This window comes from Acartia tonsa, chromosome 3, assembly GCF_053477335.1.
Source record: "Acartia tonsa isolate MP-2025a chromosome 3, ASM5347733v1, whole genome shotgun sequence".
NCBI classification, from domain to species: domain Eukaryota; kingdom Metazoa; phylum Arthropoda; class Copepoda; order Calanoida; family Acartiidae; genus Acartia; species Acartia tonsa.
In genome coordinates this window covers 42,740,477-42,760,623 of record NC_137262.1, presented here as the reverse complement: position 1 = coordinate 42,760,623, position 20,147 = coordinate 42,740,477, and the positions used below count along the sequence as shown (strand labels likewise).

Below are 20,147 nucleotides of genomic sequence, written 5' to 3'. Positions count from 1 at the left end.
CAAAGCAGATACTAACTAAATAGAAAGATAAATGGATAGATAGATGAGCATATGCATTAAATAATAAATAGGAAATTTGCAGATAGATATTTGATGCATTAAAAGCTTGATTGAATGATAGATAGATGGATTTGATGTAACATTACAGTTAAAACATTCATTTTTTCAATGCATATTTTAAAATTTTAAATAAACAAACATATCAATCATTCAAATGAAATTCTTTAGTTTTACATTAATGCAAAGGGTAATAAAAAACAAATCTACCTTCATAATATATGGAAAATTTAGAAACAAAAAAAACATTCATGAAGCAAATCTTAATTGTAATAATAAAAGCGGTTGCGGGAAAAAAAGCTGCTTAGCTGCTTTTCAATTAAAAAATTGGCGGCTAAATTTTTTTTCTTAAACTGAATCTGTTGAAATAAAATCTTGGCAAGTTGAAAGAAAGATAACTTTCTTTCATAAAACTGTACTAAAACAAAAAGTAGCTTTATACTTACTTGTAAATAGACGTCTGTGCCTCAGAAGTTGTTCAGGCCAGTTGTCAACAATACCAGTCACCAAAGCTTCAACATTGCAAAATTCACTGTCAATACCCAAAACTGAAAAAAAGTTTAATTTTTTAGAAAACAAAATTAAGTATTTTTTTAAGATGCTAGAATATCAGGGAGGTAGGGGACATTTGACTGTTTATTACACCTTTCTCCAAAGCCTTGTAATAACGTTTTCTTATTCGTTAGCTTAACAAACTTTTGTTTGGTCGGTTCATTTAGTTGCGTGTCCAAATGTTTTAACCACTAATTGTAATCTACAGAAGGGTTAATTCCCTTTAGATTCCTGTAGAATATATTGTTTGATTCTAAAAGCGAAACTATTGTATAATCTACCCCGTCCGTCTGTCTGTCTGTCTGCAATACTCAAGCATATTACCTAGCAACATACAGAAGAAGATAAGAGCCCATAAACCAGAGACGGGCAGTGTAACAACCTAAATAAATATTAAAAATAAATAATTACATTAACGTAGTTTGAATTTCTTTTTCAAATAATCTCAAATTTTAGATATTGAGAATGATTCATATCAATAAGTGGAGCATGTGAAACAACAATTCTAATAAAAGAACTGTAACATTACAGAAATTATAGGAAATTTTGGTTGATCAACTTTACAGACAATCTTTTAAATGACTATTATGTGGCCTTTTAATGTTTTTTTTGTCTAACTCTACCTAAATGTCAAACTTCAAATCATATTTAAAATAATCATTGACCAAGAAAAAGTAGAGTAGCTGCATTTTTAAGTAAAGTAAAATATAAACTTTGCCGTAATTTTTCTCTTCTAATTACTTAAAAAGCTTTGACGTTGCGGCTGAGCTAAAAATTCCCTTTCATCTCACGAAAAAAAAACTGTTTTGCAAGCATTGGCCAAATTTTGCACAATTTCTCTTTATTTGCATTCTTTTTCTAACAAGAATGATAACATCAATTGTTAACGAAGCAGGTAATTAGACAAATTAGTTCTAAGTAAATTTTAAAAAAGTAAAAGAAAATATTTGAAAGGTTCAGCAATTGGTTCATTTTATTCCAAATTTTTAAATCTAACCAATCGGAGATAATAATAAAATAGGTTTCGCTTTTTTAAAACGATTTTATATTTTTTATTTCACTTTAACCTCTTTCTTGACCACTGAATCCCATTCCATGGGGGGAGGGGCCATACCACTACGAGGTACTTTTCAAATTTTCTTGCTAGGTTCTTCAAACCTTTTCTCAACCTACCCTAGCCTAAAATAAGCAACAAAATAGTCTAAGCTACCGAATTAAACTTGTTTGTATTGTTTTAAGCAGACGATCATAAAACCCGGACATACAGACCTTAATGTAAATACAAAAGTATAAAGAAGATTCACTTCTTAAAATATCTTATATAAGTTTTCAAAACTGTTGCATTATATAGTTGATTTTTAATTTTTAACCTTTACTAAATATTGCGTAAACTGTACTGTAAATTTCATTATAGAGAAATATTCATTATTTGATATTAAATTTGATTTGACATAAATATGAATATTAGTAAGTTAATAGTTATTTCTCGCATCGTATTATAAACGGCTTTCCGCGGATATATGATTGTACATTTTTATATTCGTAGAAAGCTGGATATAATACGATGCTAGACATAGTTTTTTCGTATGGATGAGAACCGGTTCCTATCCACCGGATTCGAATGAATACGAGAAATAATATTATCCCTTAGACAAATCAAAATTAAATATTCATGATTTATAGATTAAATTTTGCTTAAAGATTTTGAAACTTTTCATGAAGATGCAAATATTATTTTGTAAAATTAAAAAATCAGCCCTTTTTTTCTTGATAAGATTTATTTATATTTCCTGAAAATTTTTAATCGCGAAGTTTTGACAATATTTAAAGCTCATTGATTATGCAACTTCTTTATACGTATTTATTTTTTCAAAAACTTGCTTTTTAACTTTTTAAATTCTCTATTTCTCGTAGTTTACAAAAACACCAAAATTATAAAAAAAAATGTATCCTAAGATTTTTAGTTAAGCGAACAACATGTTCATACAATCATGCCATTTTTTCATAACTGTTCAAAACAGGATTTTTATCCCACAGAAAATAATCGGATACAAAGCCGTTATGGAAATAAATTTACCAGATCCGGATAGGTAAGGAAAACCAGACCAGGTCCACTGTTTACAACGGCCTCCAGAGGTTGGCCCTGAAAAAATAAAAGTGCATATGAATCATGTTTGGGCTTAAAATAAAGTCTTAAAAGTATACCACGAAACTAAGTTTATTAATTTATCTTTTTCCTATCATATATCCCTCTGACTTCTTAAAGAGTGAAGGTGATTCTACTGTCTAAGAGTGTGTTGTTGGACACTAAACCTCATTTGGTAAAATCTAAACCTGTTTATGATTATTTTCACATAACTACTGAGTTGATTAAGTTTTTGGAGAAGCTTTACTTGGGTATCGGGATGGTTTTAGGCTATTCTGTTGTTTGATTTAAGCCGTGGAATAATTTTAGGTTATATATCTGTCCCTTTTATACTCCTTTGAATGCAGCATCCCTATATACTTAGGCGCAGCCGCTAGTGTTCAATACAGGAATATACACAAAGCAGAACTCTTATTTGTTTTTCTAAGTTTTGTTTCTCTGGACTTTAACATCCTTGTTTACTTTCTGATATGATGAACCTAATCTAATATTAAGATTATGAGTACATCTTTATACATACATATTATATAACCCTATGCATAATTCATTTCAATATCTTAATGCACTTTGGCGTACAGACATATTTCATTGAACGTAGAGAAAAAAACATTTACCTATTATATCATACCTGTAGTTTAGACATGTAACCAAGGATACAGAACACAAGGATACCCTCACTCTGTATGTAATGTATGTCTGTGTGTACCTGTAGTTTAGACATGTAACCAAGGATACAGAACACATGGATACCCTCACTCTGTATGTAATGTATGTCTGTGTGTACTTGTAGTTTAGAATTGTAACCAAGGATACAGAACACAAGGATACCCTCACTTTGTATGTAATGTATGTCTGTGTGTTCCTGTAGTTTAGACATGTAACCAAGGATACAGAACACAAGGATACCCTCACTTTGTATGTAATGTATGTCTGTGTGTACTTGTAGTTTAGAATTGTAACCAAGGATACAGAACACAAGGATACCCTCACTTTGTATGTAATGTATGTCTGTGTGTTCCTGTAGTTTAGACATGTAACCAAGGATACAGAACACAAGGATACCCTCACTTTGTATGTAATGTATGTCTGTGTGTACTTGTAGTTTAGAATTGTAACCAAGGATACAGAACACAAGGATACCCTCACTTTGTATGTAATGTATGTCTGTGTGTTCCTGTAGTTTAGACATGTAACCAAGGATACAGAACACAAGGATACCCTCACTCTGTATCTAATGTATGTCTGTGTACCTGTAGTTTAGACATGTAACCAAGGATACAGAACACGTGGTTACCCTCACTCTGTATCTAATGTATGTCTGTGTGTACCTGTAGTTTAGACATGTAACCAAGGATACAGAACACAAGGATACCCTCACTCTGTATCTCATGTATGTATGTGTGTACCTGTAGTTTAGACATGTAACCAAGGATACAGAACACAAGGATACCCTCACTTTGTATGTAATGTATGTCTGTGTACCTGTAGTTTAGACATGTAACCAAGGATACAGAACACAAGGATACCCTCACTTTGTATGTAATGTATGTCTGTGTGTACCTGCAGTTTAGACATGTAACCAAGGATACAGAACACAAGGATACCCTCACTTTGTATGTAATGTATGTCTGTGTGTACCTGTAGTTTAGACATGTAACCAAGGATACAGAACACAAGGATACCCTCACTTTGTCTGTAATGTATGTCTGTGTACCTGTAGTTTAGACATGTAACCAAGGATACAGAACACGAGGATGCCAGCTAACAGGCAGGTCAGGGTGTTCACCACACAGGTCATCAAGGCGTCCCTGAAAATTAAAATTAAAATTGGATGATTTTACTAACTTAGAGCAGTACTGAAGGTTTCCCTCTAAGAGCTTAGCTAACACAGAACCCCCATTTCCTTATTTTTGAAATAAATTGATAATAAGACATTCTTACTTTACTTTGTTCCATTAAAGGTGTACTTGGTATCAATTTAGATAATTGTAACTGAAGCAGTGTGTAATTGTTAACTTACATCACTTTTCTGTTATTTTTCCCATTCCTTTAAGAAAAAAACTCTCTTCTCCTTATTTTAAATTTATTACAAAATCTGATGGAATGGTCTTTTTTGTCAAGAATTGATCTGATGGAAATCACTTACTTAAAATGAAATTTGTTGTTTGATCCTACTAACCTATAGCAATTGTGGTGAAATTTGTTGTATGATCCTAGAGCAGGCAAAGCACCCATACCAACGCTGTAGGCAAAGAAAATCTAAAACAAATAGTAATTCTATTTTATTGATATTTTACTCTTTCAAAAAGTGTTTATGATAGATCATGGGGAGATTATAACTGTTTATGGGGAGGGTACCACCACTTTCCTAAAGGAAATCGCCACTAGAAAAAAAATAACCCCTCATTTTTTTTTGGGGGGGGGGGGAGGGGTATGGTCGTCTACTCCCCTCACACTCTAGTGAACCTAGAAGCCTCTAGCTGGCGTAGCTGCTGGTTTTTAATAATAAAATAATGATTTCCTTCATTGCCGTAAAGTGTTTATTAAATTCTGTGTAAATTGAGTTCAAAATAAAACAAATATTTTATTAGAGAAACTTAAATATGATCCTAAAATAAAAAAAAAAAAGTCTTTACAATTGACAATCTGTTAATTCTGTAAATTCTTTTTAAAAATGAGATATCAAAATAAACTAATCCTATAATTTGAGTTTTTTTATACTCTAGTCATAAAGCACCTATGCTACTCAGAATAAATGCTTCAAATTTCGATAAAGAATCTGAATTTTATTTATAAAGATTTATATGTATGTATGTACCAAGGGGCCAGATACATTCTTTAAAATGATGTGCGTCTGTAAAACGTGTCAGTGACATATTCATAATTGAAAAATATATACAAATGCTCTTAAATCTTTTTTTACTTATTTGAACTCAGATTCAGAAATATATAAAAAGATAGGTTAATGAACGATAATAGTTATTTAGGTCCCTTAGGGCTGATAACACTGGTTTTAATCTTATAATTTTTCATTTTAATATATGCGGAAAACTGTCCATAATATGATGCTAAATATGATGTTTCAGTATAGCTGAGAACCGGTTCTAATCCAACGGATATTAATACAAACTGGAAATCATTTAAATATAATAGTTTTGCATCTTTAACACTTTAAAAACATCAAATTGATTTCATTTCTACTTTTACGATTCCTTAAACGATTAAACATGATGTAACTTGACACTCAAGAAGAAACTATACCTGAGAAGCTCCATCAATCCAGGTTTTGGAGGCAATCAGCTTCTGGGGGTCAATGTGGAACATATAGGAGAGACCGTCCATTGCACCTGTAAGAAAATTGGATGTTAAAGAATAATATTATATGTATGAATGAGAAAGCATTGAATAATAGTTTTTTATCGCATCGTATTATAGACAGCTTTCCACGAATATAAACAAGGAAAACAGTTTCTAACAAAAAAAATTCCTGTAATACGATGCTATTATTGTTTTTTAGTATGGCTGAGAACCGGTTCTGATCCAGCGGATATTACTCGGTTTTAAAGCCATACTAGAAAAATATAAAAAAGAAAAAAAGTTCATATAAAAGGAAGGATTTTTCAAGTTTTGCAATATTTCAATGGACTTTACACAAAAAAATAAACGTTAATAGATGCATTTGTAGTATAATGTCTATGATACTAAGTCTTTGATATACAAAAAAAAAACAGCGTCATGAAAAGTTTAAAATGTATAGAAACGTAATATGCCGTACAAAATAACAGTGTTATTATAAAATAAAAACTTACCATCTAAAGTAAGAGCTCTGCCCAACAGGATGAACATGACAAAGTAGGGAAACAGGGCTGTAAACCAAATAATCTTTCCTGAAATTAAAAAAAAGAAATTAAGTGCCATTTAGATAGACTGTTCACAGGCACTTTATTTAAAACTTTCCTCATGTAAAATAGGTATACTGTGTATAATTGTATTTATGCTCCAAAAACTCTGTGTTGAATGTTGATAGGTTTCATCTTTTTATTCCAAGGATAAGTTAATCCGTCAAAGATATTTCTATTTGTATTTTCTTCTTAATAGAAGTATTCGCACTAAATCCCAAGTCAAAAGCCCCTGCAGGGTCTTTAACCCTTCCGGTAGCCTAACTATTACATGGAGGTAACATAAAACTAACTATACTTAACCTTACAAAGGGCTATTATGTGAAATTTTTAGGTGCAATCCTAAGTAGAAGCAATTCCCTAATTTAATGAAAATAATCATAGATGTTTAATGCAGACAACTATTTACCCCAAGTGGTTGAGACCCTTTTCGTCTGCTAACAAATTACAAATTTGTAGGGACTCGTTTCTGTAGATATTTCCGACTCTATTATCAGGATTCAAAGACCCAAATACAAAATCGGCCCCTGCCCTGAGAGGAGAGATACATATATAGTCCATGTCCCCTCTATTCTATTCTAACTTACAATCACAACCTTTCCAAAATGTTCATGTGTTTACTAAGTTAACATAAAATTTTCCAAGAGACATATAAAATATTAACCTGAAGAATGAAGGCCTTTAGCAATGATACCATAGACCACAATCCATGACAGGACCAGACAACCAACCAGTTCCCAGTTCAGAGCTCCAAGCCCGAATTCGATTCCATCATTAACTTGCAGCACACGATGACTAAACAAATTAGATAAGGGGTAAGGTAACTAATTTCGTTCTAATTTTGCAAAGTCAGAATCAGATAACCTTTTGTTTCTTAATTTAGAGCTCTAAGGCCATATTCGATTTCTAAATTTCCACGGTGACTTAGTAGAAAAGATAGTTGGGTATATGACATTTAAATTATTCTTTTATAATAGTAACAGGTTGTCTATTTGTGAGTGTGTGTCTGTCTGTCTGTCTGAAGCGAAGGATCTCGCTAAATGCTATACCGTTATGTTTCTCCTTTATAGTAAGACTTTTTTCAGTTACAATTCCTCCATAACGAACAGTTGGACGGGTGGACAGTCTAAGTGAATTATAGAGTAGCTGCACTATTAACAGATACTTACTCCCAAAATTCTTCAACAGGTGTCTTGGTAATATTTGTATGGGTGCGATTGTCAAACTCAGTTTTGTGCATACCAAGCTCAATCTAAGATAAAAATATATGTGTGTGTGATATTATTTCAATTACGTAACGAATGCAAAAAGATGTTTGATAGGGTTGGATCTATGATTAACAGATTTGATTGATTGGTGTAATTTAAATTGCGCAACAAATTAAAAAACCTACAACTCTATTTTATTTGTTTTTTTATTATCATTGTTACATAATGAACATCTTAATCTTATTTATTTTTACTATATAATGTTTATCTATATACTGACTTATTCCTGAGGTGTTATTTTTACTCCCAAAGGTAACTTTCTAACATGTTTTTGTTTGTTTTTAAATTGAAATAAACTTTTTCACAAATTATGAATACAAAAAGTTGCAATTTTGACAAATGTTGAAGAAATATTAGCATAATTCCTATTTCCCAAAAATACACTTTCAATTTCCATATACAGTAAAAAAAGAACAATTATGTTCATTAAGGGCAAAATAATTACTAAGATTAGCAAAGAGATTATGTCGCTCGCACTTGGTTCCCGTCTAACTAAAATAAGCAACTTCTAGAAGCAAGGTCCACCACATTTAACCCCATTACACCATCTTTTGACAGAGGTTTACATCCCTTTAAAAACGCATAAGGAGGTGTCAAAGTGTCAAGTTAAAAAAGGAAACCCACATAAAATTAAGGGGAGTGTCGTGTCAAAAGTAAATCATCACGTTACTGAAAATTATATTAAAATTTACTTTAAATGGCCAAAAATGTTTTATAGTATTAAAAGGTTAGAATTGATTTTATGATTGATATGTTCAACTTTTGAATTGAGTTATACTGAAAATGTTTAGCAAAACTTTGTAGAAAGCTACAAATTCCATTATGTTTTGTTATATGTGGACACATTAACTTTTACAGCAGCTATGCTTCTAAAAAATTGTATATGTAAATTCAGGATTCTATGAATTCTCTCGAATCTATTAAAGTTTTTCAAAAAAAAGTGAATTTGAAAACTTTTATGTTGCATTTTAGCTAAAAACACCTTTTTTGTCAGTATAAAAGTTTAGAAATGTCTTTTGCAGAAATATTTTATGAACAAGGGTGAAAAATATCTAAAACAAAAGCATTAAGTTATCGTTAACTATATCCTTATGTAAAAGGATGTCAGTGAGTGTGTCTGTCTGCACCGAAACATCTCGTTAGTAAAAAAATTACCCCCCACAAAAAATCTTTTTTTAACAAAATTTATAATGGGGGGTCGACTTCCCCCCTTCCAGCTCAAGTGACCCTAGAGGATTCTAAGGAGCGTTGCCGTAAGCATATACTATAGTAACAAGTTGTGTGTTTGTCTGTAAAATATGGTTGAAAATTCGGCAATAGGGAGCGCCTGCGGTTGATAATTAATTTGTAAAACTGCTAAACTCTCAATAAACTACACACTTTTACGTAACTGCTAATAAAAGGAACAAATACAACAAATCCTTTTTATAAATTTGTACGCAACAACGCAAAACTAAATGTAATAATACTCTTGCTGTCCACTTCTTATATCAAACCAATCTAGTTCTTTATTCGGTCACACACTTCAAATCAGTAATACAGGGATAGGTAAATAGATGAAGGAATATTATTCCTCCAATTATACACTTGCAACTTTATCTACCTCTATTTTATACTTACAAAATGTAGGGATCTCAAGGGATTGGACAATGGACAGTAAAATAGATGTACATCCGCGATAGTAATAAACAAATTATTGAAATTTTTGAACACTACAAATTTCACACAACCAATCTAGATTTAGTAAAATAGTTAAAGTTTTAAACCAACGAATGACAGAGCATACTGGTGAAATTTCCATGTCCTCTCTCTTTTTCTCTCTGGCCAAATGTAATTATTAAAAGCAAAGCTTTTCTATAATTAGGGTCGGTCCGTCCGTTCGTCCGTACTTCAGTCCGTCCTTCCGTCACAGACAGTTAGCTCTTTTCGTTAATTTAAACAGGTTAAGATTGTCCTATCGATTCCAAACTTTGCAAAATTCCTGTTGTAGTTAGGTACAATTTTGAAAGCGTAGCAACTCTATAATTGTTACTAGAATGTCCGTACGTCCATTTTTAACATGTTGATTTTAACAACTATTTTTTTATCCGATTGTTCTGATTTTTGGAATACTGATTCCTGAAACAACAAAATACAATATTATAAGCGAAGCATCTCCATAATCAAGTCCTAAAAATGTAAGTATGTCTTTAACAATATCCTGTATTTATGCAGTTTTTCAACAAATCTACTTACAATCTTCAACTTTTATTATTTTATATTTTTTATATTTATTTCTGACACTCTACTAGTGTTAATGTCCGTTTGTCTTACCGTTTCAGAGCTTCCCTTTTACGGATGATATCATTCTTGTTTTTTTATGATGAGTGTGAAATTTTGTTATCAATGTCAAGGTATAATACAACCTATGCTACTTAATAAAGTAAATTTTAATTTGAAAACTTTTTTGCGTGTTTTTTTGCTTCTATTATTTGTGTCATTTTATTACATGCTTAGCAATCCCTTTTATAGCTTTTATTGATATACATACCTAAATGTATTCGCACAACTTAGAAAGAAAAGTAAAAATGCCTTTCCTTATTTTTTTCTTTGGTAAATCTACCAAAGTTTAAGTCAATTAGCAAAAGTTTTCTATCCAATACATCAAATAACATGGCTAGTAACTAACCTTAGAACAAAAATAATAGTAAATTTAACAGTAATCTTATAATATAATTATACAAGTATATGAAGGTTTTTTTGTTAGGAGCAAAAATCTTTTAAATGGATGGTCTATTTGGATATGGGTTCCAGTTTTTTAAATTCGGTTTTAAAATTACATTTTAACAATTAGGTTCATTTTGTGTTGTATTAAAAAAACGAGTGATAGAAATAAACTCAAACATATACATGAAACACAAACGTACTAATTAAGTAGATTCTACTTTCTTAACTAACTTTAACGGATTGACGTGCAACTTTTATTAAAGTGTAGCTGCGCTACTAACAAGAATGATACTGGAAATAAATAGCGAAGCTATTGTTACCTTATTTTCTGTCAGGTTAGCATGGGCTCTGAAGCAAAGATCTGTGTTCCAATAATGTCCTAAAAATAAAGCATCGTTAGATTGTGTCAAAATTTGGTTTGAACAATTTTAATAAACAAAACAACCCCTTTTGTAGATTAAAACTATCAGTGCAAAAGTTTGAACAAACAATTATTATTTTTGAGCCAACGACTTAGAGACAATAAACCTTTTATATGAACAGTATAATTTACAGTTTATTTTATGATAATTACTATAAATTTGTTAAATTTTACTATACGTAAAATTGTATAGAATATTTTAGAATTCTTTGAACGTTTAAGAAATATTTTCAATAAATACATTGAAATAAAAACAGGTAAATGTATTCTATGATAAAAGATTAAAATATTACAAAGCAGAGTTTAAATATGAAAAGATGATATTTTCTCTCTCGAAATATAAACCAAAATCTTTTTTAAAAACATCATTGACTGGGAAACTTCTCTAAAATGTCTGTGTTTACGTTCATCCGCCTATCTATCACATAAAACACCGGTTTATTGTTCTTTTTCTACATCATAAGTTGGGGTATAGTCCTTCTCGTGGCAACGCCCCTTCAGGGGCGTTTCTTCGTATTTTCATAATAGTTTTTCTTCTATTTCTGCGGAGGGCGCCAACCCTGCGGGGACAATTGCCTTACCCTGCGGGGCAATCATTTGACCCAATATAACCTAACCTAACCTAAAATAACCTATCTAAAGTCATTTTCAAAATACGACGAATCGCCCCTTAAGGGGCGTTGCCACGAAAGGGACCATAAGTTGTGATTACAATGATAATTTTGTTTTCTAGATAAATTATCCCATTCAAGTTCAAGCTAAGTACGTTTAAAATTCACCCTTTATGTGATCTTAGCGTGAAACATAAATGATAAAATTATGCCCTATATAATCTTTTTCCCAGTTTGTAATTTTAGTAACAAAAAACATAAATTAATAGAAAATACAGTGCTTAAAGAAATAGAAAATTAGTACAAAGGGAATTTTTTTAAGAGCCCAAACCCCGCGGGGCATATACCTGCCGTGCCCTACTTATCTATTCTTATCTAAAGTGAAGCATAAAGATAACAAATACTTCCACACCCTATCAACCCAACCACAAAAAAATGTTAAAAAAATTTTCTTCAAAATAAGTGGATGTTTTCTGTATTCAACAAGGCACTTTCAGGGAAACCGTTTGTAGTTCAATATAGAATTGCACTAATGGTAGATATTGGTTGCTAGTACATAGTACATTCTGGTATTAGCTAAATGTCGACATAATTTAATGACAGAGTATGTCAACATAATGTACCCTGGTTTACTGGGAAGAAATAAATAGATTTTGAATAATTAATGAAAATATTGACCATTTATTGGTTTTTGCAAATAAACAACAAAATTTACTAGAAAATTCCAATTTGCTTAATTAAGATAATCTAGACATAGAATGATTATTTAAGTTTAATGGCTACGTATAAAAGAAAAAAATTTTAAAAATGTGCCAATAAAGAAATTGTTATTTGAAAAATTAATAACTTTTTAGATACATTAACAAACGATAATAAACCACCAATAATTAATAAGTAAAATTCAAATTTAATTATATTTTGATTTTTTAAAGTGTTATGTCTAAGATATAATAAAAATAAAAAAGCTAAGAATTAAGAACAATTTTGTTACTAATGAATATTGAATAATAACAAGTTCATCTGATATCACAAGACATGGTAAATATATCTGGGTCTAAAATTAGAAAATATATTTTTAACTTTTTTTTTAATTGTTTTAAAGGGAGACTCAACTATTTTACTAAATTTTCAAACTATAAACTTATGTAAAATAATATGTAAAAAATTTAATTGTTTTTATTTTCTTAAGTGGTGAGCGGAGGTGATGAAGGACCGAGTGCATCGAAGATATTTTATCCTCCCCCCCCCCCCCACAAAAAAAAAGAATATAATTTTACTCGAAGGTATAACTTACATGGGAGGGGAGGAATGAATCCCCCACTCTTAAAAAAATTGGACGTCCCTGTTATGTAATGCACTTTTTTGTACGATAGCTACTTTACAATTACCTCTGTCCGTCAGTCAGTCCTAATGGGGAACTTTGATATACTCAGCTACTATCAAGGGAAGATTAAAAAGATTCCACTGACCAATGAAAACATACATAATAATTTAATTTATCCCTTTCCCTATGAGAAATTTTTTTTAAATTCTTTGATCTTTCTGAGCTTGCTATTAAATATCATTGACACTTGTCATAAAAATGACACAACTAAAAAAATTAATAGAAAAATAATCGGATCTACTACAGTTCACGGTTCCAAAAATCTATTAATTTTAAAGATTTCTAGCTGCCAAACGGCTGAACGTACAGATCATACCCGCACACCATTTTAAGCGGCATAAGAAGGACTACAAATAATCTGGAATAGCCAAGATCCAATTATGCACAGGGAAAGATTCACTGAAGAAAAAACGCGTAAAATAGGTCTTACCGGCTATATTTTACCGTGAACTGCAGTAGATCCAAATAATCATATGAGTTTTCTTTAATGCATAATTAAACAACAGTACAGTATATAGAAAGAAAAAATACTATGGAATTTTCTGTTATTTACAAAATATACACATATTAAAATTTTGTAATTTAACAAAGTTGAAAAAATCTGTAAGAGCGAAATTAAATACAATTCACTTAGTTACATACAGTTACAAACAAAGGAGAATTTGCTACTATAAATTAACTAAAATCTTAAATGCTAAAAAATATGTATGTCCAGAAAGACCTTGTAAACTACTTTATAGATCGCTTTAGTGTTTTTTTAGTTTAGTTTTGATCATAGGATGGTTAGGGGCTAGTTAGCGGAGGGGTCAGGTCAATTCTTCGAAAACAAAACACCCCCACCCCTCTAACTTTAATTTTATTCTTTCAAAAAACATAGGTCAAATTATCAGGTGTGGGGGAAAACTGCCACCTATCTCTAGAAACTTTAGGGCATTAACACTAGTAGTAGTAAAAATTTTGTTTTTATCTTTTTAAGAGAAGCTAGGTACACTGTTTAAATTAAATTTGTATCTACAAATGAAAAAACGTATATATAATCTTAATCAAAATAAATAAAAAATATTAAATTTTTTTAATTAAATTTTTAATTTCTTAAAGAAAAATTATCCCAATTATTAATATAAAGATTAGGATTATATTTGAATACTTCCATTTAAAATGTAATTAAAATTTTCTTTTATAAATCAAATGCGTTGCTAAAATCAAACAAGGTTCATATCAATTCATACAAAATAGCAAAATTGTCTCATCCTACCAATGATCACATTTAGCATTTATGAAGCAATTTTTGAAATAATTCTAGGAGGGCTTAAAAAAGGTAAAACAATTCCAAATTAGTATTGTTGATTCGGCTAACGAAGGAAGATTATAAAACATAATTAGTATTTTATCATCTTATGTATGTATTAAGGGATGGCATTACTAAGTGGAATTGTAATGAGTTACCAAGTACCCGCGACCGTGGCTCAACACGTAGCGTACTTGCACGTCGTCGGGGAGGTGATAGGTTCGAATCTCGGCTTGACACCGCGTCATAACTATAGACGTTAAAAATGGTTCCTAATGCTACTATGTTAGGTGCGCGACATTAATAGTTAGAGTAGGGCCCAAAACAGGCGCATCTCATTACCATACACAGTTAGGACTTCTCAGACAAAGGTCGTGCAATCAAAGGGTTGGTTGTCTGATGGGTGTTACTTAACCTAATATCCCAGTTGTTTGGTCAGAAAAGGAGACATTTGGCTCCCCATGGTTATCCTAGGTTGTTGGACCATGGCGTTTCATGTCATGGACAGCATCTCCGCCCGTATGAGGTACTGGTAAGTACGTTGAAACCGACACATCCAACACTTAATAACTATTGTAAAGAAGCGCCGCTACTAAAAACAACTCACCACAGTTCTCCCAATATAGTTCACCATTGTAGAAAGATGCAAAGGTAGAAATGAGGTAGAAAAATGACCAGGATATGATGATACAATAGTAGATATCGAGGAAAAATACTACTGTCATTGTAGCTACACCAACACCTAGATACAGACATATAATACAGACATAGATGTATATTAGATAGAAAATGGGATAAAAATCACAAATCTACAAGGTAGAAAAAGTAGAAAAATGACCCAAAGATGATATATACCTACAGAAAAAATATCCTATTATGTAAAATAGTATCGTTTTGTATTCTGTACCTTAAGATTTCGATAACTACTAAACCGATTGAGTTTATCATTTAAGGGAATCTTCATATACATCCCGGGATAGTTTTGGGCTTTTTTCAGATTTGGGAAAGCTTCAGGCTATTTAACCAAGGGCAATGTTGTCTGTAAATAGCGCAGCAATAACATTATTACCTTTGAGCATAGGGCACAGCTGAGAGACAAGAGTCATACCACCTGACCCAAGGTACTGGCCAATAGCAACTTCCTAAATCATGGAAAGTAGTAATAACAAGCCATGTTACAAAATTGTAAGCCCATTAAAATCATTATTAGCATCAATACTTCCCATATTTCTTAATATTTTTGAACAAGTTAAAAATACCTTCTATTTTAATGATTTTAAAATGTTTGAGCTGTTTGATAGATCCTAAGGAAAAGTTTTATATAAGGATACTAACTAACCTGGAAGAAAATAGGCATACCACAAAAGATCATAGCAATAAAATACACAATCAGAAAGGAGCCTAAAATAGGTAGGTAGATAAATATATGTATATACAGAAAATGTGTATATTATTTAATGGTCAGAGAGTTAGGTGGATGATAGATGGTATAATTACATAAATGGGAAGGTCAATAAGTTGATATATACTAAGATAGATAGATTAATAAAATATATGTAATAATTTATCAAAGCAAAGATAGAAAACATAGAAAGAAAAAGATAAGTATAGATAGATAGAAACAGGGTTCGGAAGCCGCGCCTCAGCCGCGCATAAGCCTCAGTTTTAAACCTGCTTGTGAGCAGAAAAAGAAATTTCAGAAAGAAGGATTGTCTGCTAAAGAGCAGTTTTATACATCCAGCTGAATTTTATAGTGATAAAATGAAGATTTCACTGAGGCTTACACGCGGCTTACGCGCGGCTTCTGAACCCTGGATAGAAAGATAGATAGATAGATCCCTCCACGTACCATAAGACCAGTTATATAAATATCCAAAACAACTGGAACACACCTTTAGGAGGTAAGATTACAAGTAAATAAAAAAGAAAAAGATAGATAGACAAAAAAACATTAAGATATATATATATAAACTTACCACCGCCATTTTCAAAGCACAGGTATGGAAATCTCCAAACATTACCCAGGCCCACGGACACGGAAATACATGAGAAAAGGAAATCCCATTTATTTCCCCACTCTCCTCTGACTGGCCCACTGTCCTCTTCCTCCGCGTCATGGATCTAAAACAAAAATCTTCCAATAACGTTTAAAAATGAATTTTTGTTTATATTTTCATCAAGTAAACTTTGTAATATCTATTACATGTATGTTGGTGTGAAGATTTGCTTTGAGAAAATACCAAAGATTTATTTTTAAGGGGATTATAAATCTTTGTTGCAAAAAAAACCCGATTTTTAGATGATAAAAACTGTTATATTTTACCTTGATAGAAGGAATCTTGTTATCAGCCTTGAATTCAATAAAATTATCTGCCTCCTCTTCAGAGAAATGATCATTTTCCTCCATAGTCACAGTTTTAGAGGCAAAATCAAATGTTTGAACATAGCCCCCACCTCCGTCCTTCTTAGACATGGTGCACCTGGCTTCGAGTAAGTTGGGTCTTCACAGAGGTTTTAGTGGTCTTCAATAAAAGTCAGATATTCCAGATATCGTTGTATGAAAGTAAAATAATGGCTGTCTTTGTGTCAGTATGTATCGGACTGCTGAACAGATATGGTTCTCCTTTGCAATGTAGCACCTCAAAGGGACTGTGAAGTTTTATAACTTTTTGAACTATTTTGTTGGAGGGCACCACCACCCTCAACAAAGAAATTACCTTCAAACAATTTTGTTTATATTTATTTTTAAAATTCAATTTAAAAATGGGGGAGAGGTGCATGTAAAGTGACCTGTAACATGCTATATAATTTTTCTAATATTTAATGAATTTCAATTCAAATGTATTGAAATTGAAGCCAAAGTAATATAAATTTTGCAATACAACAATAAGCATATTAATAACTTGAACTTTCTTTTATGTTGGTGTTTTGACTTTAAGACAATGTTTAATATTATTTTATCCTAATCAATTTACAATATTTACAAATGAGAATTGCGTTTAATCGTTGTTTGGTTTTTAAAAAGTTGTTTCCTATAATATCTGACTTTTACCTGAAGATAAATTTTATGATATAAATTCTTTTTAATTATTTATCACAACAGATGTAAGATAATATTTTTACTGGAGTTCTGTATTAATGTGTTAACTTTGAAGTTGGTGTGACACGACTGTATTAAAACATTGTTGCACAAGTCTGAAAATAAAATAATATATGAAAAGCTATAAAGTTATAATAATTAGAAACAAATGTAAATATCTCTGCAAGGGGCCAGGGAGGCTGGCTGGCTGCCTGCAGGCTTCTGCACAGTTTTATTGCAATTTTTCTTAATCTTTTATGGACCTTTATTTCTCGAGTACTCTGGATCTAGCAAGACAATTATAATCATATTAAATACAGGGTGCCTAACAATAATAAAAAAAACATAATAAAATCGCTTAGTGAAATTTGGTTACTTCCGCTGCTATGTTAGGTGCTTGATAATAATTAGGACCATGCGGAATACCTTGACCTAAACAAAGACATAACGAACTCTTTCATACACAGTTGGCGTTTCAAAACAAATATCGTGCAATCAAGATGTTAAATTAGACTGTTAGGTTCTATATGTATTTTCATTTGTTGTAAATTATTTGAATCGTCTTTATGCTTATGTGCTTATTTCGTATGGGTGATTTGCACCTGGACTGAATAGTCAATTAGGAGGCTAGACTCTTGGTCCTTCACCTCATACCCGTGGTACAGTACATAGCATACAACCAACCCTTTGATTGCACTATCTTTGTCTGGAATTCCTTACTGTTATTGGTAAAGAATTGCGCCATATTAGGGCCAAGGCATTCCCCCTACTAAAACTGTACACCGAACAAACTTTATAAAGTAAACACACCCTGTGTATGTTTACATTTGTAAATATGATATTTCCATATCAACTTTCTAAAAGTAATGCAGATAAAAGTTACAAGAGGCTTTAAAGCACAAAAGTACATAGAACACAGGTTCTCTACAGGACGTTTGGTCAGTTTGTCTGTATTTCTTAATATATTGTTGTATTAGGTTAGCAGGTTTTACACAAACTTATAACATAAATTTAAACATCAAAATATAACTTTAGCTATTATACCTTTGCTTTAAAAGAACAATTTATTTTATAATTTTATTTACCTACATTTAGTTTGTATTTTTCAAGTAGGATGAAAAAGATAAAAAAAATTGTATTAATTATCTAGTTATATCTTGTTGAGAAGTATAAAAAGAGTTTAGTTTAAGAAGCTTTCCTCGAAAGTTGAAAAACTTTAAATCCTAAAGGGTTAACAAATTACTTTGATTTAAGATTTTGTTCAAGAATTAAAAGGATAGGTCAAAGGAAGATTAACAAGTATAAAATATACAAAATTATGTAAGTTTAACTGCAAATATCTCCATCTAATTAATTGCTCACGCAATTTGGTCTGTTTAGAAATATATCTATACAAAGAAAGGCTCGGCTAAAAGAAGGAGGTAAAATTTAAAATAGAAGTAAACGCACTACAAAACACAAACACACGTGATTAATGTAAATCTTAGAAATTCAATTTGTGTCACTTCAATAAACAGCGACGCAATTATAACATTAAACAAGGACTATCATATCCAAGAGTAGCAAAGTTTCAAGATCAAGACAGGTTTTCCGCGGATTTTAAATGTTTTGTTAGCCCCAACTGACAGGTTTCTCAGGCTAACAAAACTGTTACAAATTTTCATGATTTTTAGGTTAATATTCGCGGACAATTGACTGTATTTCGATGCTACGTATATTTTTTTAGTAAGACTGAGAACCGGTTCTAATCTAGCAGTTATTAATCGGGTTCGAGGCGATATTGGAATATGTGTTACCGAAAAGGCAATCTACAGACATAAATAAATTCTTAGAAATTACAGAGTAGCTTCGCTTGAAATAAAGGGTCAACGGAGAAAGAGAGATATGCGAGAGAGAGGGGGGGGGGGTGAGAGAGAGCGAGAGAGAGAGAGAGAGAGAGAAGGGTCATTGAAATTTAATCTGTTAAAAGGTATAGAGTTTCAATGATCATTTTTAGATTACAGAAATTGATATTATATGTTTCTACAAGACGCTTAGTTAACATAAAAACTAAATGTACTTATATAAAATTATGACAATTTCCCTTGAAGTGTCTAATCGATCACATACCCCAACCCCCTCCTTTAATATGAAATAATCAGAAAATATGGGGGCTGGATAGTTTGCGGTAAAAGAACCCAGCATTGAAAAAATTATGTCATTATCAAGTATAAAAAAGGTAAGTATACGTACTTATTTAATAATAGATATACATACATCTAGGTATATTTATCAATGTAAATTGTATATCACCCTAATATTTGAAAGGTATGGTTTCGTACTGTATTTTGTACTGTAGTTATCCTTGTTGTAATCAAATGAAAATAGAGCACTGAAAAAATAAAGAATTGTTACAGATAGTTGGGTTATTCTAGGACTAGAAAAACAAAACGGTGCTTTCTCTCCAAGTGTCTGTCGAGAACTAAATACCACCCCCGGCCCCCCCCCCCCCCCCTTATGTGTTCAATAAATTGAAAATAATTAGAGAAGGGCAGTTTTTCCCCTGCTGTACTTGATTGTACTCAGTAACTAATTTAACATAACTAAACCTAAAGTAACAAACCGAAATCGCCCCCTTCCAAAATATTTTCTTTAAAATAATGGGGGGTTGGGTCTTTGCCCGACAATGCACTTTGCAGGAAATTGCCAACAAAACTATAAAAAAAAGGTTGTACTTAAACTTTACTCATTTATTTC

At 31.5% G+C, this 20,147-nt stretch overlaps 1 protein-coding gene across 3 annotated transcripts in view; it reads right to left on the bottom strand.

Moving 5' to 3' along the window:
* LOC145314259 (sodium- and chloride-dependent GABA transporter 1-like) overlaps positions 1-17,543 on the bottom strand; it is a 36,092-nt gene extending 18,549 nt beyond the window's left edge. For 2 of the 3 annotated variants that reach the window (XM_080154106.1, XM_080154105.1), the window contains exons 1-16: positions 17,385-17,524; positions 16,656-16,854; positions 16,309-16,453; positions 15,672-15,733; positions 15,402-15,474; positions 14,940-15,074; positions 10,949-11,007; positions 7,824-7,906; positions 7,319-7,449; positions 6,565-6,642; positions 6,017-6,102; positions 4,935-5,014; positions 4,470-4,563; positions 2,687-2,752; positions 934-991; positions 504-605 (exon numbers count right to left, since the gene is read on the bottom strand). In XM_080154106.1, coding sequence (XP_080010232.1) covers positions 504-605; positions 934-991; positions 2,687-2,752; positions 4,470-4,563; positions 4,935-5,014; positions 6,017-6,102; positions 6,565-6,642; positions 7,319-7,449; positions 7,824-7,906; positions 10,949-11,007; positions 14,940-15,074; positions 15,402-15,474; positions 15,672-15,733; positions 16,309-16,453; positions 16,656-16,805 — 1,402 coding nt within the window. In that variant the 5' untranslated portion in view covers positions 16,806-16,854; positions 17,385-17,524. Of the gene's footprint in view, positions 1-503; positions 606-933; positions 992-2,686; positions 2,753-4,469; positions 4,564-4,934; positions 5,015-6,016; positions 6,103-6,564; positions 6,643-7,318; positions 7,450-7,823; positions 7,907-10,948; positions 11,008-14,939; positions 15,075-15,401; positions 15,475-15,671; positions 15,734-16,308; positions 16,454-16,655; positions 16,855-17,384 lie in introns of all 3 variants that reach the window. The other variant, XM_080154107.1, reaches the window with a different exon arrangement.
* Positions 17,544-20,147: the final 2,604 nt, after the last annotated feature.